This window comes from Carassius auratus, chromosome 46 (assembly GCF_003368295.1).
Source record: "Carassius auratus strain Wakin chromosome 46, ASM336829v1, whole genome shotgun sequence".
Taxonomy (NCBI): Eukaryota; Metazoa; Chordata; class Actinopteri; order Cypriniformes; family Cyprinidae; genus Carassius; species Carassius auratus.
This window is the reverse complement of record NC_039288.1, coordinates 18,804,947-18,829,712: the sequence shown is the minus strand read 5'-3', so window position 1 is coordinate 18,829,712 and position 24,766 is coordinate 18,804,947. Positions and strand designations below refer to the sequence as shown.

Here is a 24,766-nt window from a genome sequence, read left to right as displayed (position 1 = left end):
ATTTTTGTACTTCAACTAAACAAAAATTTGAAATGCTGCCGTGGAAAATTGTTAATGTTTTAGTAATTTTTCACTTCTGTCTAACTAAATATGTCTAAATGTCGATTTAGTTTTTAATGCGTTTTAATACGGTAAAACTACAATAAATTTAGAAACGTTGCCAACTAACTGAATATACTATTATAGTATTTATTAATATTATTATTTTCATTGTAGTTAAAGCTTTGTTTTACTATTTCTGTAATTTTTTATGTTTATATACAGTTACAGTTATACTGTTAATAATTTTAGTACTGCAACTTTAAACGGAAATTAGAAATGCTGCCTTAACAACTAACTGAAATAAAACATATGTTTATGTTTTTATATTCTATTTTAGTTGATACTTAATGTTAAGCTTGGTTTTTCAAATACTCAACCTTTTTTATATATATATTTGAAATATAACATTAAAACTGTTCGGTCTCTGAACACAAAACCGATATTAGATTGTATTTTGGCATTAAAAGCAGATCAATGGTTTATCAGAAACACCTGGTTAGTAGGAAAATGAGGGAAGGGTTAAAGAAGATGACCTTAAAAACAAACTCAATAAACAAAACCGTGACCTTTGACATCTCAACAGATGCCAGAATGATTTAACAGAACATGCGCATCAGTTCCAGTCAAACCTAACTAGATTGTTTTGGCCAACTTTAATTAGTATTGTTCAGTATACAATGTCTCTGGTTCATTACCTGATCACATGTAGTTAATCGAGTCAAGCTGAAGATTCTAGACCGCTCTGGTTAAAGCAGGTCTAATGCATGACATTTGATCAGACAAACTGTGACATTTAGACAATCTGACGCAACAGCGATTCATTCATCTATATCCATAAATGTGCTTTTTAGCAGCATTATTTTTTTTTTTTGTTCTGCAACTTATGCAGTCGATGGCTTGGTTTTAAACCAGTTTAACTTCAGAAAAAGATTTTCAGCCTTAGAGATGATGGGATAGTCGTGTGATTCCAGGAACAGAGAGTTGGAGAGCAAAGGCCTGTGGGAAAACATGACCTGGATTTCCCAATAATTACAGCATTTCGGATGAATTAGATTCAGTTAGCAAGAAACCCTGTTAAGGAGGAGTAGAGATGAAAAAGTCACAAAACAAACCTTTAACTGATGTACTGTGTTATTTGAAGTAATAAAGTTTTTATTTATAGTTCGATTCAGTTGATATATTTTCTGGTTTTTATTATTACCATTATTATTTTTGATGTAGTTTTTAAATCATTTTAATTTTAGATTCAGTTCAAGTTATTTTAGGTTAAGTATAACTAAATAAAAATGAGAAATGTTGCTTCGGCTACTAGCTAAAATCAGATTTTTTATTTATTTTTTTCAATTAAAGATAATTTTATTTCAAGTAACCCTGACTCATGAACTCGAAGTTTAACCAACATTAAGTCATAAATTAAAGGCATAGTCCACCATAAAAACAAATAAGTTTATGCAGTTTTTACAAGTAAATACTACTTCAGTCCATCCATTAATTCAATGTTTTATTAGCCATTTCTTTGTAATTATTGATGAATGAAAATGGTTACAAAGTAAATCCTGCACCATTTTTTGTGCATTCCGTGTAATTTGTGAAAAATAGTATTCTAAAGTAATACGTCTTTGTGTAGAAACACAATAAAAAATTAATAAATAAATGTCCACGGTCTTACAACCTTAAAAATAAAAAGTTCAGCAAAGAACTACTTCCAGTATCAGTTCGTGAACCATTTTTTTTTCTTAGTATGAAAAACATTTTACAAAAAAAATTGCATTTTAAAAAATATTGCATTAAAGGTTCTTCATGGAACCATCGATGCCAGAGAGAGAGAAAACGTTTCATACTATTGCAACATTTCAAAACCGTAAAAACTCATGTACAGATTAATTTTCACACAAAAGTCTCGACTGTATTTCTGTAATCCTCAAAATCTGATTACTTTCACATGCACTTCCACTCATTTCATCTTCGAGACGTTCAGACTACTGCCCCAGTGCTAAAATAAGCATTGTGAACAAGATTTTACAACCCAACTGAATCAGTCTCAAAAGGTATGCTTTCTTAAGCTGAAAATAATCAACAGCCAATCAACACTTCTTAAAAAACCAATAGCGTTTAGCATTGATCATCTCCAACATGCATCATATCTAGGACTCGAATGAGACTTTTGAGCTTTAATAGATGAATGGTTGAGCATTTTAAACCTGAAATTACATTTAAAGTGATCTAGAAGTCACACAAAGCATCGAGAAGGTTATATAAGTGCAGTTTTCAAGCACTTTCTGTCGTTGCATGAAAATAGTTTTTTGATTAACTCAACAAAAATTGTTAATAAAACAAAAAATGGACAAAATATCTGTGTGCACTGTTAGATCCACAAAAACCCTAAAGCCATTTTTCTGCACTTTTACTGTGAGGTAATTTAAACTCAGACGTGGCTAGTAGATTTGACATAAAAAAAAAAGGAAATGGATTGCTTTAAACATGCAATTTGGAAGCAGAAAGACTGATATTGTGTATTCTTGCAAAACATTCTTTCAAAAATCATTTATTTGCAGTGTACACTGAAACAATGCTGGTCATTTAAAATGGGAAAACACCAAACTAAATCCCCGTAAGTGGTTAAGTGCATTATTTACAGTGAAAATACTTTATAAAGGTCCCAAAACACAGCTTCCTTCCGTCAAAACCATCAATGCTTAGCTCTAAAACCCAAACCCAGATCTTACCCTGGTGTTTCTCCTCCTGTTCCTGAAGCGTGCCGCAGTTAACCACCACAGACCTGATCCCAGTCCAGATCAGCTTCCTCTGCTCTCTGGAGGAGAACGCCTGGACCGTTAGCACTGAAGGCCTGGGGCTGGACCACACACACACACACACACACACACACACACACACGACGGACGGCCATGTGACACGATTAAACCAGCACAACAGATCTGTGTTCCTCCAATGCAACTGGACACACGTTTGCATTCATGGATTTCCCTTTAACAACCAAAGCAATCTGCATTGCTTTTAAAAAAAAATAATGTTCTTGCATTGGACTAAAGCTTACTGACTTCGCTCACACAGATGAGCACTTCCCAAATCTGAGGTACAATATTCAATATATTCATAATAATACAATATTATATCTTTATGAAAATATGCATGAGTAAACTTCAGCGAAATCCTTTTTTAGTCTGTTTTACCTTTTTTAATAGAGATAGTATGCATGTTTTAATGGGTGATATTGTTATTGGTAATGGGTAAAATTAATCATTGTAGGATAACACAATTAGATTATAAGAACAAAGGTAAAAACACACATACCACCTTTATTTTTCCACAAAATCGGTTGTTTTTTTGTTCTAGATTCCATTTTTTTTTCCATTTTAGATTTTTAATGGTTAATAAAATGTTATTAATCAAAAAGCATGCCTAATTAAGTAAAACCATGAAACCTATATACAATTTAACATCAATTTATTAAAAGTTGAATAATAAATAAATGCATTTTTAGGGCCCTGTGAAATATTTTAATTGTGTTTTATTGTTACCAAATTCTGTTCAAGCATGTCTAATTATTTTAAATGCATAAAAACAACTCAATTAAAAAAATAAAAATAATTAATTAATTAAATCTTTATTTTTCCGGTCATCCATTGAAGACATAAAACAATTTAATTTATCTTTTAATCAAACTCCTTATTTTTTGGCATTTTTGGTGGGTTTACTATTAAAATAAAAGACATGGAAGACTTTTTTTTTACGTTTAAGTAGTTATTTAAAAACGTAACCAGAACATGATTCAAGTAACTTGAACATAAACACACATAACATGGTGTTAAACATCTTTGCACAAAAGATGCATGAAATATATAATCAAATTGTCTTAAACATGTTTGAAGTACGCTGGAATCCCATTGACTTTTATTGTATAAAACAGAGCGATGATCTCTGGGTGAACTATCCATTTCCAGACAGAAACGCAGCTGAAGACAGCGTTGACGGGGTTAATGTGGTACAGCGATGCAGTTAGGCGAGTGTTAATGCTCTGCTCCACACACACATCACATGCCGTCTCTACAGCTGATGCATTCTGGGTAATGAGATCCAGGAACCTCCCAGTGCTGAGAACTCAATAACAGGTTCACCAGTGCCACAAGAACACTTTATAAGAACGTGGAACGGGTTTATGACTGTTTTTGGTGAAACAAACCTGTGTTTTCTGAAATGCGGAAAAAAACACTGAATTTACTGCATTTGGCACGAATTTGGTTGATAAAATCAGCTGTGATCTTGATCGAATTGTGATATGGACTATAATGGAGTTTAACCCTTGTGGATTATTTGAAGATTAGTAGCTGAGGAAAAGAAAGGTTTTTTGTAAATATCATATCGGTCTTGTTTAAAAATACAACACAAAATTCAGAAAGCAATAAAATAGAATTGCTAAAGAAAAAAAAGTTTATTAAATTCTATGTTTTATTGTCTCAATAGATAAGACTTTTTGATTATTACAATTTCATTAAACCGTTAAAACCTGAACAATTCACTGAAATTAAATTAAAACAGTAGACACAGAATATGGGAAAAATAAAAAGGATTTAAACAAAAAAATAATTTGATTATTTTTTTATTTTAAATTGATTTAAAATTTGAAAGTTTTATGCATTCATTAAATTGATAATTAAATCACAAAACAGAAAAAAAATCAAAGCTGAATCAAAAGCCACTATTGTTATAAATAAATATTATATTAAATTAATTATCTTTTTGATTATTAAAATGTAATTAAAGGTAAAAAAATAAAAATAAATAAAGTAAAAAAATATATATTTCTAAATTCCGGACTGGATGAAAAAGAAGCTCAGCAGAATGTGCCCCTGCTTTCTATATTGTTATTAAGCTCTGAAAAATAAAAATAAAACACCATAACTTTCGTCCAGATGACTCATGCATGATATTCCAAGTCCTATAATGCTTTACAGAAGGATCAGACCCAAAATTAAGTAGCTTATATGGTGCTTTTGTCCTCTTTAGAGCTTGAGACGTTCATTATTTTATTTAATTAGCGGACGCTCTGACATTCTGTTCCACGAATGAAAGCCATGAGAGGGGCATGAGGGGGAGTTTTTTTCGAGGTGAACTTCACCTAAAAATGAGACGTGTCCATGCATGCAGGTTTTCACATGACTCTCGACGGCGTCCGAGGGACAAACACAGCCGGAGAGTCACGCAGTCCGTATTACGGAGCAGGAATGTTATTTTTGCATGAGATCCGCACACTATTGTGAGAAAGAAGCACAGCAGCCTGTTTACAGCCGTTAACGTGATACAAGGAGCGTGTGAATCCTCTTAAAACACATCACTGATCATGTGCTCGGCGTACAATTCACTAATACAGACAAAACAATCCATTTCTACACAGTCTCTTCTTATACTCTACGAGCAAATCAACACACAACACAATAATTACGATTTTTACATTTTCTTCTCACCATGCTTGCATTTTATTTATTAAAAATACAGTAAAATCAGTGATATTGTGAAATATTATTATTATTTAAAATACCTGTTTTCTATGTGGATATGTGTTAAACTGAATTTTATTTCTGTGATGCTCCGCTGTATTTTCAGCATCATTCCTCCAGTCTTCAGTGTCACATGATCTTCAGAAATCGTGAAAATATTCTGATTTGATGCATAATTATTGGTGCTTAATTATTAATAAAGGTTCTTATTATTATACATGCAAAAGGGTGAAAAATATCAAGGCTTATGTTTTGTATCTACTAGGGATGTCAACGATTAATCGATGATCGATTAATTGTCGATAAGAGATGCAATCGATTAAGGCTATCGATGGTCGGTTAACCGATTCAATGTTGGGCTGCGTGCGGCTCATGCGCACTCAACACGTGCGAGCGGCTGTGAGTGACGGTGACTATATATAAAAGCATCATCATTCATTCACAATGTACAAATTAAGCTTTTAATGTGATTTAAACTTTAAAGTACATTAAAATAGAAACAACATAAAAGTTCTTCAACATTAAAAGCAATAGAAATGTAGTTACTAATCATTTCATCAGATAACTGTTTTATATCGTGCGCTTTGCAGGGCTGCGGGACACAGTGACAGGACAGGTAGTCTATTCATTCCTACAACTTGTTAATTCATTCCTACGAATTATTAATGTGGCAATTGTCCATGTTTCATTAATTTTGTTCCCTAAATAACCCATGATTTAAGTGAAATAAGGGAACAAATTAATAAATCGAACGAATTCTTAATTCATGAAATCTTTAATTTCCCTTCCCATGTTTACCACAGTAAGAGATGCGAAAACAGTTATTAAAAGCGAAAGATAATAAAATAAACCTGGGAAATTAGAGGGTTAGACTATGAAGATTTAGGAAAAGAAACGATGCCTAAATATACTGAATTTGTGGAAATTCGTGACCAACCGGCAAACCAGAACAAAGCCGCGTAAATGAAGACTATGGGGTCCAAAAGCATGGTCGAGATCTAACATTTTCCAGTTAACCTATTATTCCTCTAATAAACAAAGCTTTTATACCACACTTGTCATAATCAGATCTTATAATTTCTAAATAAATAATTGCTGGATTCAAAACAGCGATTAATAGGCGCTGTGGCCGACACATTCCTGGAGCATTCACTGCTGTCACTAAACGGTGACGCCGAGCATCGTTCACAAGTTTCTGCATGGACCTGACTAGGGCACAGGTTCTAAGCCCTGGGACAAAATGGGATGCTTTAAGGAAAATGTATAGCCTACTAAGTAATAGGCCCAACATAAAAATAACAATTTGTTTTCATGTTTTTTTTTTTTGTTGTTTTTTTTTTAAATAGGCTATGCGAAATATATCCGACTTAATTAAGATTAACGGATTTAAAACAGAAGTGTGGGCGCTCCATAAGTTCACAAAAAAACAAAACAAAAAGGATGACAACGCATTCTGTTTGTTTGCTTTATTTTACAAGAGCCAAATCTTCTGTTTTTATTGTGAGTGTGCACAAATGAAAGTAAACACTTTTGCGGAAAATATATATATTTTTCTTCTGTCTCAGCTGTTTCGATCGCGCTGGAGCCTGCTGCACACGTAGCTATATTCTAGCGATTCAAACTTACATCACAGTCTGTTCATTATCAAAATAAAATAGTCAACTAAACATTTAAAAGGTTACACTGGTCAGTTTAAATAGACCATGGTATACCGGTCCTCTCTGCTGTTATGCCAAGGACGTTTTTGCTCATATGAAGAGGATCATCTTTTCCGTCTATATGCGAATGCGTGTTAAGTACAAGCCTAGTTTACATTATAAATAATAGTTTAACATTCAAATACATTGCGAATATGGAAGCATTTCGATTTGTGCCGAATGAGACATGAGCAATAACCTCCAAATAAATCTAGCCAAAGCCACGCTCGCTCATCCTCGTCTGCACGCATGCACTGTCACGATCTAATGCGCTGTATGCCGGATTTTTAAAAATTTCTGTTCGGTATTTATAATGAATATATATCAGTGTTATTTAAGTATAGCTGATATACTTTTAAATTAATTGGTTTTATAATTATATTTATTTAGTTTATTTTTTATTTAGTTTTCTGTTTCCATTTTTAGTTTTGGTTAAAGTTTATGTAATTTTATATTTGGTCATTTTATTACTTTTTGTTTTTTATTTCTATATTTTTATTAATTTTAATTTCAGTTCTCGTTATTTTAGAACTGTACATGAGAAATCTTGCCTTGTCACCTAGCTGAAATTAAATGAGTTACATTTTATTAATAATTTATTTGTTAAAGTTTTTTTAGTTCTATTGTTTTTGTTTTTATTAATTAATAATATTATTTTATTTTTATTGTAGTGTAGTATTTATCTTTAGCGTTCAACTGACTCGTCATGTTTTTCATATTAAGGCAACTTTCAAGTCTTCATCTGAAAAATGTAAACATCTAGTATTTTATTTTATGTTTGGCTGATGTTTCTCTGATGAAGACGACACTTTTGAGAGAATCAAGATGCAGATTTTATTTACATTTACTGTATTTAGTAACAAAACCCAATGGCAGCATGGACTACTGTAATATTTCAAGTCCATTTTGTCCTTTTGGAGCCTGACAGATTCAGTCACTGTGAACTCGGTGAATGTAAAAGAGCTGCGTAAAGATGCCATTTCATGTGAGTAATTCAACCACATCTGTGATAATGTTCACCAGAGCAGCACAGTATCATCCTGAGAGAGGAAATGCTGATTAACAGTAAAGCGGTTATCTTTTTGGCATTTAACTTCCTGACAGAGAAACTCACACGTGCATGAGCTTTAGAAAGAGAACATGCATCTAATGCACACCATATACAGGTCACATAAATATGTCATTCAACTCTATAAACGAATCCCTTCATCATTTCATTTGAGAAAAACTACAGCATCAGATAAACAGAAACTCAGCAAAATAAAAGTTGCATTTAACTTGAAGAAATTATGACATTGTATATCAATGTTTAATTTTTAATTAAGAACATAAAGGAGTTATTATATTTTCACTTGATTCATAAAATAAAATTATGATTAAAGTGTTCAATTGTATTACATTATTTGATTAGATATGTTTGATAAATGAATAATAAAAACAATTTAATGAAACATTTAATGCATCCCTTGGAATTTATATAAGAAATATTTTCTTACAAAGTCCCTTTTTCATTTTTCTTTTTTTAAGGGTTTAATATATATATATATATATATATATATATATATATATATATAAATGTTAACCATTTAATAATATTTTTATTTATTTTTTATTTCTCTTATCATGTAACAAAAATGAATTTAATTTTTTTTGAACAAATATTTAAATTGCAATATTTGCTCATATTTCTATAGCAGTCCTTATGTTATAATATTCATAACTAGTCCACAAACTCGATTTGATTAAGTGAACAGCCCAACTTTTAATTTAATAATCTAAAACTCCATAACATTCCATTTTATTTTAAGTTACTTTTTTATGACTGGATACCATTTTTCCGCCCACATTTTCCAAATCACGTACAATATAGATCCCTATAATAGGTATGATCAACTTTAACATTATGATTTTCTGTAAAGATGCATTATAAGTTAAATAAAAATTGATTTTTGTGCATCTGTGCATGCAAATATTACCCAAAATCCAATGCTATGAAAGAAGGTGTGTTTGAAACAGTATACTCGTTTTTTTTTTTTTGCATAATAAAAATGCATGCATTTTTGAAACTTTGAATTCAGCAAGATCCTAATGCACACATGCAAATAAAAGCAGCATCAAAAGTCATATTTATGAGACGTTGAGTCACAATACCAGCATGCGGTCTTATTAGATACTATGGAGAGCTCTCTAAAGGAATTAAAAATGTTCCTATCATCATTGAAGCACACAGGTTCAGTGTGTAGCACAAGTACGAAATATGGTGTGCAGCAAAGATGAAATGTGCATTCGGTCGGAGGAAGACAGTGAAGACGTATTTGTTTTAAACCTACACAGACAATAGAAAGAAGAGCAGGGCCTTTAGAGACCACAAGTCCACACAGACTGTGTCTACTTCAAAGGTCTCTGGCATTTCTTAACGTCTTCAGCCGCATTAATTATTTAGGGCACCCAATTAGCCCTCGTGTGTCCACAGACCCTTAAGAAGAAAACAAACCCCAGACGCTGACGCTACGACAAATGCCAAACCTCGGCCATCACGAATGATTTAAAACGATTACGCTAACATGAGCCCGCTCTAATAGCTTAAATGATAAAAGTGACAGGTCGGACTTTAATAAGTGCAACCTCATGAATTATTAATCAGGAGCTTAATACATAAGAGATGGCGAGGTCCTCGGAGGAGCGTGCGTTTATGAGCGTTAGGACGTGAAAGACAACATCTCCCCGAGGCCTTCACTCGTTTACAGTCGCTGTAGCGCATCTATTAACGCGTTCAGGTTCTTGGCAGCATCTGAAAGCAATTACAGCAAGTGTGTAAAGCCAATTACTGCTGCATTTTGCCATCAAACGTAAACCAATCAGCGCTGTCACAATTATTTCATGACCTGCTATTCAAAATATCCTCATATGCTAGTTTTGCTTTTTTTGGTCAATTTAGGAATGTTACATAAAAAAATTTAGCATTTTTACATCACATGTACATCACAAACTCCATCTCCTCCACAAAATACATGCAGCTCGGAAAAACTACCACGTTTTTCCATGCAACATCTGCATGATCATTTTCAGCATTATCGCTTAAATTGCCAAATTTACACTGCAAAGGTGAAACAGAAGCGGCTCTGAAGTGGCATTTAAGTGTCTTTACACAATTTGTTTAATGCTGCTTAGAGGCGGTATAAATGCCTTTACATAGCTGTACACTTTAATATGAGGGACTGAGGTGAGTCAAAGCCAGCATTATTTAGACTGGCTTTTATGCTGCATTGCATTTTTATATTAAATGTTAAGCAAGCACAGAGCAGCCTTAACTCAGCTTTGTAAAGGCAGCATATCAAACGCTGCAGAACAATTCATGCAATGAACTTTAATACTTATGCCAAAGTTACACTGCAAAGGTGGCACAGAAGCGGGTCTGAAGTGGCATTAAAGTGTCTTTACACAATTTTTTTAATGCTGCTTAGAGGCGGTATAAATGCCTTTACACATTCATTACAGCTGTACACTTTAATATGAGGGACTGAGGTGTGTCAAAGCCAGCATAATTTAGTCTGGCTTTTATGTGGCACTCCATCTTTATACTGAATTGTAAGCAGGCACAGAGCAGCATTAACTCGGCTGTGTAAAAACATCACATCAAATGCTGCAAAATTGACACATACACACTGAAGTTGATAACTTATGCCAAATTCACACTGCAAAGGTGGCACAGAAGCAGCTCTGAAGTGGCATTTAAGTGTCTTTACACCAAATCATTAATGCTGCTCAGAGGTGGCATAAATACATTTACACAGCAATAACAACTTTACAGTTTAACACAAGGTACTGACTAAGGTGAGTCAAAGCCAGCGTAATTTAGTCTGACTTTAAGCTGTATTGCATCTTTACATAAAAATTTAAGCAAGCACAGAGCAGCCTTAACTCAGCTGTGTGCAGAACAATGCATGCAATGAACTTTAATACTTATGCCAAATTTACACTGCAAAGGTGGCACAGAAGCGGCTCTGATGTGGCATTTAAGTGTCTTTACACCAAATCATTAATGCTGCTCAGATGCGGCATAAATACATTTACACAGCATTTACAACTGTAAACTTTAATACAAGGGACTGAGGTGAGTCAAAGCCAGCATAATTTAGTCCGGCTTTAATGCTGTATTGAATCTTTACATTAAATGTTAAGCAAGCACAGCCTAAACTCAGCTGTGTGCAGAACAATGCATGCAATTAACTTTAATACTTATGCCAAAGTTACACTGCAAAGGTGGCACAGAAGCGGCTCTGAAGTGGCATTTAAGTGTCTTTACACATATTGTTCAAATGCTGCTCAGAGGCGCCAAAAAGCATTTATACAACAATTACACACATGTATCCTGTGATACTAGGGACTAAGAGTAGGCATCATTTTTAGTCTGCCTTTTAAGCAGCATTATGTCTTTACACTGAATTTTGACAGACAGAGAGCAGCTTTAACAGAGAGCACATCTAATGCTGAAGAACGATGCATGCATTGAACTTTAATACTTTTTAACAGTGAAAGCAACATTTAAACTGATAAGCATCCGTCCACAATTCCAGTAAATTAAAGTAAATATGACTGGTTTTATTCTGTACACCCACATTATTTTAACAACGTCATATGCGTTCAGTCTGAGGGTTTTAAATGGAGATCAGCGTGTCTGTTCAGAGCCGCCGGAGGTTTTTGGGGGATCCTGCCGCACAGGTAATGTGCCCAGCGGGGCGGCTCTTCCTCAGCAGCTGGTGAACCCTGTGACCTCTGACCCCTGCGGTGGGGCGCAGCAGGCAGACCTTAGATAATTACCCAGCGAGCAGAGAGACACGCTGGGCTGCAGATGAGGGAGAAGATGCACAAGTTCTTATTGAGTATCAATCTTCTCTCTCTCTTTAACTGCCCGTCTGATAACTAACTGACTGTAGAAGATTTAAAGATGCTTGTATTTGTATTAAAACACTACTATTTCCATTGATACCGTGTTGTGTCTATTACACATTCTTCAGAAGATCAATAACAACAGTGCAAGGCTAATAACAACATTATTACCTGTAATCCAGAGCCTCAGGCAAACAGTAACGAACGAATCATTCTTTTGAACCGATTCTAATTTATTCAATTTATATGCTTTTTAGACATTTAAAACAACCATTTTTCGCATCATTATTTGGTGCTTTAATAATATAATTGCATATATTTTATATAATTGTGTGATTAAGTAAACCAACTACTGAATTGAACCAGTTCACTGAAACGAACTGTCTGAAAGAATCAGTTTGTGAAAAGAATCAGATTTCCCTGTTGCATGATGCTCAGGGATTACAGACAGTATTTCCGTAAATAATGATCAGTTTCTTGCACAGACCGATCATTTCTCTTCATAAGACCTCAATATACCGTCAAGTGCCATGAGTATTCAGAGTTCCTTGATATGCCGTTTTTAATTCTCAAAATCGTGCAGTGGCTGAATTGCATTTTATTAATTGCCACTGTGCACGGTTTAGCTACAAATCTTTTCCGTTCAGCCGAAGAAAAAAGCCACCTATTTCATTAAACATCAATCGAAGAAAAAAATAAATATATATATATTTATTTTGCACAAAAAGCAATGTAGGGCGGAGTCTTGGTTCTACACACTGGATGATGATTGGATGTTAAGATGTGGGCGTGGCACTCAATGTAGGAATGTGTGCTTGCAGGGGTGGAGTTTATGCACCTAGCAACCACTCACCGAATCATACCAATGTGGCAACAACTTCTGCTCCAGCACACACTCTCTAATTTACTAATTAGTCATTTATCTGACTTATTATAATCGATAGATTATTAACAGTCGCAGATTACTGGTGATGAGTGGTTATAATCGCTCATAAATCAATCAAACTACCATGAGCTGCTACTATGGTAAATATCCAAAACAACAATCTTAAACAATTATAGGACCATAACACATTTTTTACACTTGAAATCAAGAAGCGACAGACATAAGTAATTACATGACAGTAAATGCGAAAAAAAAAAAAAAAATAGTATGTAATAATGTAGTAGTAACAGGCATAATAATGTGCTAATACCGTACTAAATCCAAAAAAACATGGTAATAATATGGTACAAGTAAAAAATATAAAAAACATGTCTGTAAAACCGAGTTGCCATGCAAGTCCCATGGTAATATTTAATACTTTGCAAGTGAAAATAAGCAATAACAGACACATCAGACCATGTATATGAACAAAAAAGAACACGGAAGAAAAAAAACATGGTAGGCCTAGTAGTTATAGCACCATGATAATCATTAAAATACATGATTAGGAGCTAATACCATGGTACATGTCCAAATGTATTACATGACAGTACCATGGTGATGTTTAATATTTTTTTGCATGGGAATATAAGCAGTGACACACATGATAGAGAACAAGTACCGGGGTAAATAGCGAAAAAACATGGTATTGCATTCTAAAGCCATTATAGAAGTGAAATCAGACATGATTCAGATTGATATGATGGAAACATCACTCGTGCACCATTGTTGGGATGAAGTTGTGATGCTGCGGTGTGTGTCTGGTGACTCAGGCTTCCGTCACACACACACACACACACACACACGGATTCACAGCAGCACACATGATGATGTTCATAATCATAACACGAGTTTGCACCGGTGATTTACTCACATCTCAGTGACTGACGCTGGACGTGTTCACAGGTGTCTCGCGCTCTTCATCATCCTCATCCTCATCAAAGCCCGCCGCCGCTCGAACCGCGCCTCATCCGAACGGGAATCTGCTCAATGAAACGCTCAAACACTGAAACACACCTCCTCAAGTGTACTAATGAGTGTGTGTGAGGGTCCTGCGCGCTCTCGTGTGGATCTGTAGCAGCCCCGCGGCGGCGCGCTCTGATCCGGGTCCTAGCGCCGACGGTTGCGAACGCCAACAGGTTGCAGCGCGATCATTGGACGTTCGCTTATGAATATTAATCAGATGCTGATGTTCTTTACTGGAGCGTACAAGTAGTGTAATTAATATTCATGAAGTGAGGTTTCACACATACATAGAAATTTTTGTTAAAATAATTTTCACAATGTAAATGTTTTTGTTTTTTATTATTATATTTCTTGCATTTTTTAAATGCATTTTATTAATTATAGTTATATTATAATTAAATATTTTTTTCAGTATGTATATATATATATATATATATATATATATATATATATATATATGTATGTGTGTGTGTGTGTGTGTGTGTGACTAAAAGGTGCATCCTTTGCGCTTCAGGTTTATCAAAAAAATAAATCCAACATCCTCGGTTCTGCAAGCAAGGTGAATTAAAGACTGCTAATATTTCAAAGCAAAATAAGACTTTTTCATTTTACACTCATTTAACAGACTGTCTTAAAGAGACTGATTCATTAATAAAGCATCTGCAGGTCGTCCCGTGCTTACATGCTCTTTGTGCAACAACAATGAACTCTTTGTGTTGATATAATTTACAAATCTAATTTGACAAGCATGCCGACCCAACTGAAAGCTCGCCTCCAGTGATTGCATAACTCCAGAACTTCCATAAACTCAACCTGAATACATAACAAACACCTTTATACTGTGACAGAATGAAACAGATGTCTCTCTACACTCCGACTTTATCTAGTTCTGTTCACTAATCTCGATCTAGTTACTGAAGAGTTCACCGCTGATGTGGAGAGGCCATAGCTTTTAACTGTTTATCAAATGCCAATTAGACTCAATAATGAAGTAATTAAAGTAATGAAGGGTTTGCTGGGTTTGTTATGAACATTTGTGACTAAAACAGTGAAATAATATGCAAAAAAAGTTTTTTGATTTAAGACTTTTTTAATTGCATATTATATTATCATCATGATTTTAAGTTTACAATTTAAATACATATTTTGGTCATGTTTACTGAAAAAAGAAAGACTAAAAGCTGAATTTTGTTCTTTATATAAAAAAAATATTATCTGAATTGTGTGTTTTTTTTATATATATATATATATATATATATAATTTTTTTTTTTTTACAATATAAATGTATTTTTACAAATCAGAATATGAGGATGTAATATGTAATATATAAGATTCAAAACAATTATATGTTTTATTATATTCGTTTAATATTACTTAATGAACCTGAGCTATTTTTTTCTGTAATAATAATACTGTTATTTTACACTATAAATTTATTTATTCAATTAAAACAAAAAATAATAATATATTTAATAATACCATTATTTAATGGACCTGATATATATATATATATATATATATACTGCACATTGTTAAATAATGCATTAATTGATGTTAACTAATTGGAACTTTTTGTAAAGTGTATTTATATGTATGTATAATATTTTACAACATGTTTACTTCTAAATATAATTTTCACTTAATGTAAGAAAACAAAATATGTTTTTACTCTGACCTTTTTACATTATTCCTGTTTGAATATTTTTACAAAGTAAATGTATGTTAAAATTTTAAATATATTATATTTAATAATATGTATGTTATTTAATGGACCTGAGCTTCTTTTTATAAACTAATGTTAACAAAGATGAATAAACACTGTAACAAATGCACTGAACATTGATAGTTAATGCTTTAAAGCAACTTTATTGTAAAGTTGTTCCAATGTTTGATAACGGTCTATGAGCATTTTCATTACAATAATGTTATTGCAAGAAAGAAGTCACCAAACTGAATTCAGGAATTCAGGATTAAGTTAATATAGTTAATATTCACTGCTGTTCAAAAGTTTGGGATAAGATTCTCTTCTGCTTAGGGCTGCGTTTATTTGATCAGATATACACAAAAATACAGGAATATTGTAAATTATTATTATTATTTAAAATAATGGTCTTCTTTAAAGTATAATTTATTCCTGTGATCAAAGCTGTATTTTCAACATCATTACTCCATTCTTTAGTGTCACATGATCTTCATGATCTATATGAAGTTGTGCTGCTTAATATTTCTTTATTTATTTTTGAACCTTTGATACTTTTTTCAGGATTCTTTAAAGAAATAAAATAATAAGAGAGTATTTATTTAAAATAGATTTTTTCTAGCATTATAAGTATTTTTTATCACTTTTTTTAATCAATTTAACACATCCTTGAATAAAACTATTAATTTATTTCAAAATAAATAAATAAATAAAAACGTGAACGAAGCGTGCGCGCGCCCTCTGGCGGCCGGTGTGAACGGGAGCGCGCCTGTCAGTTGACGTCATCAAACGACACGGGGGGAGAGGGGTGCGTCACGTGACGCCTATTTGTCTTGTAGAATTATTCCACAGAGCACTTGCACTTCCTTGTGGAAAAAATCTTATCCAGCAAAATGAATTTAAACCCTGTTTTTCTGTGTCTTTCTGCTAATCTGATGGTTTTTCTGCATGTGTTTTTTTTTTTTTTTTTTTTGTCTGCAAAGGTAAAAGATCTGGTCAAACCCGACAGAGATGGCACCATAACCACGAGAAAGAGAGAAAAGAGCTGTTCTCCAAACCGAGAAATTATCCAACAATGCTGAACAAAGGTCTCTCTGTCTCTCTCACTCTCTCCTCCAGCATGTTCACTGCTTTTCTGCATTTTGCTCCTCACATGACACTGGCACAACAGTAGCCACGCACTTATCCATTGGTTTTTGTTCGGGAACTACATTTCCTGTTCATTTTGGATTTCAAAAGTTCTGATCCATAACCAAATCAACAACCCACAAAAATTTATCTGAAACAAAATAAACTGAAACAAAAAGACACAACATTGTGTTTAAAACATTTTTTATTAGGGAATGAATAATTAATCCCACACAGAAATCCAGATTTAAGGCAAGACACTAAAGCCAAAGACAGTCTTTTTTTTCATGCCCTGCTACATTTTGAGGTTTTGCTTCCATAACTTGTCTTCTTTTAGACTAGTGAAAAGAAAACATTCAAAAAACACATTTAATTGTTTATTTTATTGAAATTTATTCATTTGCATCTGTAGATTTCAATTCCAATTAATGTCTTTTAAAAGTTTTTTCTCCACTTCAGCAGCACTCACATACACCAAAACTTAAGAGTTTTATTCCTTTCTGTATTCTGAAGGTTTTTACTGTGGGGTTTGTGCATATATCATCATCCACACTGATTTATTTAACACTTTATTCTTAAAAACATGGTGAAAATGCATATATTTAAAGGTTATGAGTTTGTTTCTCCACTTCAGCAGCACGAACATACACCAAAACTTAGAGATTTATTCCTTTCTGTATTCTGAAGGTTTTTACTGTGGGGTTTGTGCATATATCATCATTCACACTGATTTATTTAACACTTTATTCTTAAAAACATGGTGAAAATGCATATATTTAAAGGTTATGAGTTTGTTTCTCCACTTCAGCAGCACGAACATACACCAAAACTTAGAGATTTATTCCTTTCTGTATTCTGAAGGTTTTTACTGTGGGGTTTGTGCATATATCATCATTCACACTGATTTATTTAACACTTTATTCTTAAAAACATGGTGAAAATGCATATATTTAAAGGTTATGAGTTTGTTTCTCCACTTCAGCAGCACGAACATGCACCAAAACTTAGAGATTTATTCCTTTCTGTATTCTGAAGGTTTTTACTGTGGGGTTTGTGCATATATCATCATTCACACTGATTTATACACAGTTTATTCTTAAAAACATGGTGAAAATGCATATATTTAAAGGCTAAGTTCTTAGCAATGTATATTACTAATCAAAAATTAATTTTTCATATAGTAGGACATTTCAAAATATCTTCATGGAACATGATCTTTCAGAAGATGAAGTATGAAAAAAAAAAAATCAATGAGCCGTTTTGGCGGAAGTGATGAACTGCAAGCTCTGAATGCTTATATCTTCTAAATGCGAATTTTGTAACTGTTTTGGATCACACTGCCTTAGAGATAACATTAAGATTACATTCAAGATGGACACATTTCCTTCTGACCCCATGAACCCCATCTCATCCCATTACTGACCCTCAGCAAAGATTCCCTCGAAGCGTCCTCCTGCGATCACATATGATCGAAAGAAACAGATGTGTGTGTGTCTGCGTGTGTGTGTGTGTATGTGTGTTTGCCGGTTCGTCACAGGGTTCAGTGTTGGACATTGACCCTCCACCAACACCTTGATCCAAGTCCAACCAGCACAGCAAATATAAGCTCTCTCCAAAACATTATCAAAGTAAATATAAACTGACCAATGGCCCAAGACATCAGATTTGATCAATATTATAGTATTACTCAATATTATGAGACCTGCATGTAAACACACAATAACACAATCTCTAAACAGGTCACTCAGACAACAACTATTTATAAAAAGAAAAGTTTGAGCTCATTTAAAATGGCATCGCTTGGCATTTGGAAAATTTGTATTTGATAGTTCACCGAAATATTTGAAAAATATCTATTTTAAAGACTTATGCTTTGTACTTCAAGGTATTGTAAATAGACCTGTTTTACACCAAACATTTATTCATTCTTTGATAAGTCAGTCAAATTTAAATATATCTGACTGAAGAACAAATGTTAAATGTTAATGACTTCAGTCAGGTTAGTAGGGAAGGGCGTTATATAAGGGCAAAGTATAATACAAGAACATTTAAAAGATGACGATGTTTATATCCTGCTCGATCAAAAATGCCCTTAACCAAATATTACAATTATGTTTGTATACATTTTTGCATCCCTGTCCATTAATATTTTTGTATAGTATTGTTGTCCGTGGACTGCATTGTGGCATCCCAAGCTTAATTAATAATTATTTTTAGTGTTGGGATATAATTATATCCTCACACAGTGTCCTAACCAGACGTGACAGCTATGCGATGCGCTTATGTATAAGACGATAACTTATATAGAAGCATTTGCCAAATATACTAACGTGATGAAACATCTGATGTAAGGTGTTAGAATGAAAAATGTGACCCTGGAGCACAAACCAGTTTTAAGTGTCAATATTTTGAAACTAAGATATATGAATCATCTGAAAGGTGAATAAATCATCTTTCCATTGATGTCTGGTTTGTTCGGAGGACAATATCTGTCTGAGATACAACTATTTGAAAATCTAAATATTGAGAAAATCTTCTTTAAAGTTGTTCAAATGGAGTTCTAAGCAATGCATATTATTAATCAAAAATTAAGATTTGAAACATTTACAAAAATATCTTCATGAAACATGATCTTTAAAAATCTTAATTTTGACTCATACAATGTATTTTTGGATATTGCTACAAATACACCCCAGAGACTTCAGACTTGTTTTGTGCTCCAGGGTCACATATATCTGAAAATACAAAATACTTCTTAGAAAGAAACTTTAATGCTGATATTTGGCCCAAAAATAAACTAATAATGAGGATAATCCAGTCAACCGTTGCCTTTGGGGTCTTTATTATCCTGTTCTTTATTTGGTGATAATGCTATGATTGAGCATGATCCCTTACAAAACTGTGCTGAGAGATGGTTCATCTTAGTATTTGATCATTTTACTCTTTCTGCTGTTCTTCTTGTCGTCTTCTTTACACCTAAAAACAAACTAAAATTAAAAATCAGTGGCTTTGCAGTACGTGACGATCCGAGAGTTTGATTGCGATCGCATCACCTTAATCGCAGCAGAACATGCGTGCATCATTGAGAGCCGTGTCGTCTCCGAATTTCAGCTTTTCTTCTATCCGCGTCATGATGCCACACATCCCTCTTCCCTGACAAGACGAGCTCCAGTCGCCCCACTCGCCTTTGTCTGTGCCGTCACCCAACAGCAAAGACCCTTCAGTGCAATTGAATCTGAAAAACGTGGCAGTATTTTGATTAACATGAAGCTTTAGCCAAGAAGAAATATACAGCCCATTAATTGACTCTTTATAAAACACTTACGATTGTGTAATATCAGTCATGTGATCACCTGCAATGCTTATAGTCAGTGGTACTGCTTTAAATATTTACTCTAGCCTATGTCATTTCTGGAATGCACTGATTTTTTACAAAGCCCCTCCTTCTGAAAAGCTCAGAGGGCTCTGATTGGCCAGCTGACCGAGTGCGCTGTGATTGACCAAACAATTCAAGCGTGTATCAGAAATGTAACACCTGTTACTGTAATTTTCAAAAAAAACACTAAAAACAAAAACTTTCTTTGGATTTCGATGAAAGCATTCAGCGAGGGAGTTGCACAAAACCAGTCTTAAGTCTCTGGGGTGTATTTGTAGCAATAGTTAAAAAATACATTGTATGGATCAAGATTTTTCTTTTATGCCAAAAATCATTAGGATATTAACTAAAGATCATGTTTCATAAAAATATTTTGTAAATATCCTACCATAAATATATTAAAACTTAATTTTTGATTGGTAATATGCATGGCTAAGAACATAATTTGAACAACTTTAAAGATGATTTTCTCAATATTTCGATTTTTTATTTGCTCCTTCAGATTCCAGATTTTCAAATAGTTGTATTCCAGCCAAATATTGTCCTCCTAACAAACACACATCAATCAAAAGCTTTTATATATATATATGTTCACCTGATGTTGTTTACAGCCGTGTCGTCTCTAATTCCTTGGGAAGATTCGACTCTCAGCTGAAAAGCTTTCAAGAATCCAGAAGGACACCATTTGATTTTAGTCCACTGACCCCAGCTGGAGAAAATCACAAGTTAATGTATATTAGTGAATAAATAAATACATTTCAAGCAAAACCCTTTCATTTATTAGTTAAGACTCAGTTATTATTTTATTTTATCTAGCTAACAAAAAAAACGTTCCTAACTTTAAAATTAAGAATTCTTCATAACAGTGTAAAGTCGGAGTCTATTACCTTCCAACGTTCGACTCAACGAAACTATCAAGCTCATCTAAGCCTGAGCCTTTGAAGAGACTGATGCAGTGAAGACGAATCGCATTGAGCGCGGTGTTATCCGATAAAACAGAAAGTTCTTCCACCTCAAAAAACAAGAGTGAAACATAAGTCAATCGTCCTCTGGGAACAGAGCTAACGAACCAATAACGACATTCATGGAGATTAACTTAGTGATTAAACATGCTTCATTCTTACTGTACTGCAAAACTATTTATTATGCATTTTCTTGCATTATGATAGATATATTTTAAAATGGGTTTTTAGTTAAAGAAAGAAAACAATTGCCAACTTTTCTCATATACACGGATTTAATTCCTAAATTGCATTGAATGCTTTAAAATAGCAATGAATCGGGACACATGCTTATTTCATAACTGTTTTATTTTTGGATTTGTGTAAATGCTTTATTTTTTAAGATTAACTGTTTTGTTTTTTTCTAAGCATTCATAGATGTCAGCGTTTGCTGTTTCCTATTGCAAAGATTTGATTTCAAAAACAGAATCATATCTATTAAACTATATCTTATGATTTCAAATCAGTATTTCACCTCAGCATGATTTCAAAGAAAAAAAAGGGGCGCTGAAGTCTGATTTTGTGGTAGCTGTGCTTTAAAATACAATTATTATAATATTAATTCAAGTGAAGGGTTTTGAAAATCTGACAGTAATCAGCTGTAACTCTGCTGTAAGGTTAACCCTTTTTAAGGTTTGGATTAAACGTTTCAAAATGATTAATCAGTTACATTACTTTATTAAAGTAACTGAAACAGTTACACCACTTGTTACATTTTAAATAGGTTAACTTGTAGTCTGCAACAAAGTAACCTTCCCAACACTGAATAATAGCACATACAAATAGTAAATCTACTTTGTATAATGATGTTAAATAATAATAATAATAAAAATAGTACATGTTGTATTAAATCTACCCTGTGCACTAAGGATGTTTAACCAGAAAACGAGACAAAAGTACAAGTTATTAAAACATTTTTAAAGCAGTTTTTACTTAAATAAAGAAAACATGATTTTAAATAATTATAATAATAAAAAAACTGTTAAAAATTGTTAAATCTACCTTGCGCAATGAAAAAAGTACAAATTATTTAAATTTATATGTTTTATTTTAAAAACACTTGCAGTGAACGCTGTCGTTTTTAATGGCATTTAACATTAAAATTAAACCTTTGTCTTGTAAATAAACAGGATTTGATTTTACACTTCACACCTTTCCTTAAGTTTACTTTTCTGACCCCAGTGGCAGATATTTATTCTTGTTTTAAGCATAAACTCACTCACTCATTTCACCTCAAGTCAAACTAAACACAAATGTTTTGTATGTGTGTGCTATAGATGTGAAAGAATTGGCAATAAAGCAGACTTTACTTTACTTGACTTTACTCGTTTTGAACCTTTAAGCCATCTTCATGCTCATCATACCTTTAGACTGAATCCTGCGGCGTATGTTCCACTCGGACAGAATTCCCTTTGAGCCCATGACCCCCACTTCATCCCATTGGGTACCGTCAGCAACGATACGAAGGGTCTCTCGATGCTCCTCTCAAAGCGTCTTCCTGCGGTCTGAACGCTCACCTGCAGCCCAATAAAGACTAGCAGTGAAAATGTGATGGAAGTAAAGCGATGCATTGCTACAGATGGACTAAAATACTGCTGTAGTGTTTCTACACTTGAAAGTCGTCTGTAGTCGGTCAGCAGAACCTGCCTGCTTCTATATCAAGCCAATCACAGCAAAACATTTGTGTGTTTATCAATATCCCAGCCAATCAGCAGCCAGGAACACTGATCAAATATCAATATCCTGTAAATGAACGCACAAACTGCTAGTGTCCTTGGAAAGTGTTGTACTTGGTCGTATTCCCATAAAATGTCCAGTTGCTGCTTTGATTTGGTAATTTTGGAAAGTAAGCATGTTTTGCAACACAGAGATAAATCAGACTAAATCACCGTCAGGCTTTCCAAGATTAGGATGAGTTTGTTTCTTCATCAGGTTTGGAGAAATACAGCATTGCATCAGTGTCTCTGCAGTGAATGGGTGCCGTCAGAATAAGAGTCCAAACAGCTGATAAAGACATCACAATAATCCACAGCACTCCAGTCCATCGGTTAACATCTGGAGAAGACAAAAGATTAAACCAATCCAGCATTAAGACTAAATAATAACTTCCTCCAGTGAAAAACTTTTCTGGTCTGAATCAGGAGAGAAATCTGCACAGATCAAGAAGTGTTTAAACGGCTCTAAACAAATATGTGTCTGGATTTTGATGTGAAAGACAACAGCAGATGCACTTTTTCACTGGAGGAAGTGTTATTATGGATTATGGACTCGTATTTTACTTTAAAATACTGGATTTGTTTCATCTTTTGTCTTTTCCAGATGTTCACTGATGGACTGGAGTGGTGTGGATTATTGTGATGTCTTTATCAGCTGTTTGGACTCTTATTCTGACGGCACCCATTCACTGCAGAGCATCCATTGATGAGACGCTGATAAAATGACACATTTCTACAAATCGGAGGAAGAAACAATGACCTGAGGGTGAGCACATTTCCAGCTAATATGATGCATTAAGCGTCTGTAGGATAATAACAGACTGTAATTTCTGGTTCACAGCCACTTCTTGATTCTGCTCCAGTCTGATATATTAGCTGCAGGAGTGTCTATACAATCTATCCCATCATCCTCTGCTCTAGCCTTCCTCTCGTTCATGTCATCCACAAGTGTTTTCAGTCTACCCGGATGCTTCCTGCTGCTGTATCCTGATGAACAGGAAGCTGAAGACTAGACACAGACCGGTTTAGACTGAAGAGCATTGAGAATGAATAAACAAAAAGACTTAATAAAGAGTGTCACTTGCTGTACCTTGCTTCTCTGATGTTCTCCAGACGCTGGAGGCTCCTCAGCGCCACCCACTGGCACTGCAGATTTACTACAGACGGGAGGACATGTTTTATATTCATGCATTTATTAGATGCTTTTATCCAAAGTGATTGAATTACACTGAAAGCATGCATGCATTCCCTGGGAATCAAACCCACTGTTGCTGAATTACAAAGATATGTTTTTAGTTTTATTCAATGTGAAAATATCAGCATTTCCCATCACTCACAAGGTCACGGGTGGATTGTCCCAGGATCGGTCTGCAACAATGGCAACATTTCTAATTTTTATTTAGTTTAAGCTGATAAACTATAATAATAATAATAATAATAATAATAATAAAACCCAAATATTTTAAATTTTAGAGTGGGTCTGTAAAAAATGTACTAATTATAACCTAGATTGAATAGTTCATTAAGATTTAGTTTTTTTTTAAATTCTTTAACACCCAAGAAAACATGTATGAAAGTTGCATGACATTTCTAGATATGAAAATAGTAAAAATAAAGAAATTATTAAATAATACAAAGAAGAATAAAAACAAATAACCTTTGATCTAAATTAATAATAATTGTGTGTGTGTGTGTGTATGTATGTATATATATATATAATTTACCCCCTAATATTTATGCTACTCATAGTATGCTACACTATGATTTATTTATTATTCTAAAATGTGTACAGTCTTTTACATTTTAGAAT

The 24,766-nt window shown here is 33.6% G+C and overlaps 2 protein-coding genes across 3 annotated transcripts in view; both read right to left on the bottom strand.

Annotated features, from left to right (window-relative positions):
• LOC113064481 (ras-related protein Rab-27B-like) overlaps positions 1 to 14,160 on the bottom strand; it is a 28,088-nt gene extending 13,928 nt beyond the window's left edge. The window contains exons 1-2 of one of the 2 annotated variants that reach the window (XM_026235355.1): positions 13,945 to 14,160; positions 2,769 to 2,896 (exon numbers count right to left, since the gene is read on the bottom strand). Coding sequence is in view for 1 of the 2 variants with exons in the window: in XM_026235354.1 (XP_026091139.1) it covers positions 13,945 to 13,946 (2 nt within the window). In the remaining variant the exon portion in view is untranslated. The remainder of the gene's footprint in view (positions 1 to 2,768; positions 2,897 to 13,944) is intronic. The other variant, XM_026235354.1, reaches the window with a different exon arrangement.
• Positions 14,161 to 19,686: 5,526 nt separating this feature from the next.
• Positions 19,687 to 22,899, bottom strand: LOC113064479 (vitelline membrane outer layer protein 1-like). Its single transcript, XM_026235353.1, has 5 exons — positions 22,606 to 22,899; positions 21,128 to 21,252; positions 20,836 to 20,949; positions 19,918 to 20,099; positions 19,687 to 19,840 (listed from the first exon to the last, which is right to left on the bottom strand). Exons 1-4 carry the CDS (start codon positions 22,810 to 22,812, stop codon positions 19,919 to 19,921), a joined length of 627 nt encoding a protein of 208 aa, XP_026091138.1. The 5' UTR covers positions 22,813 to 22,899; the 3' UTR covers positions 19,687 to 19,840; position 19,918.
• Positions 22,900 to 24,766: the final 1,867 nt, after the last annotated feature.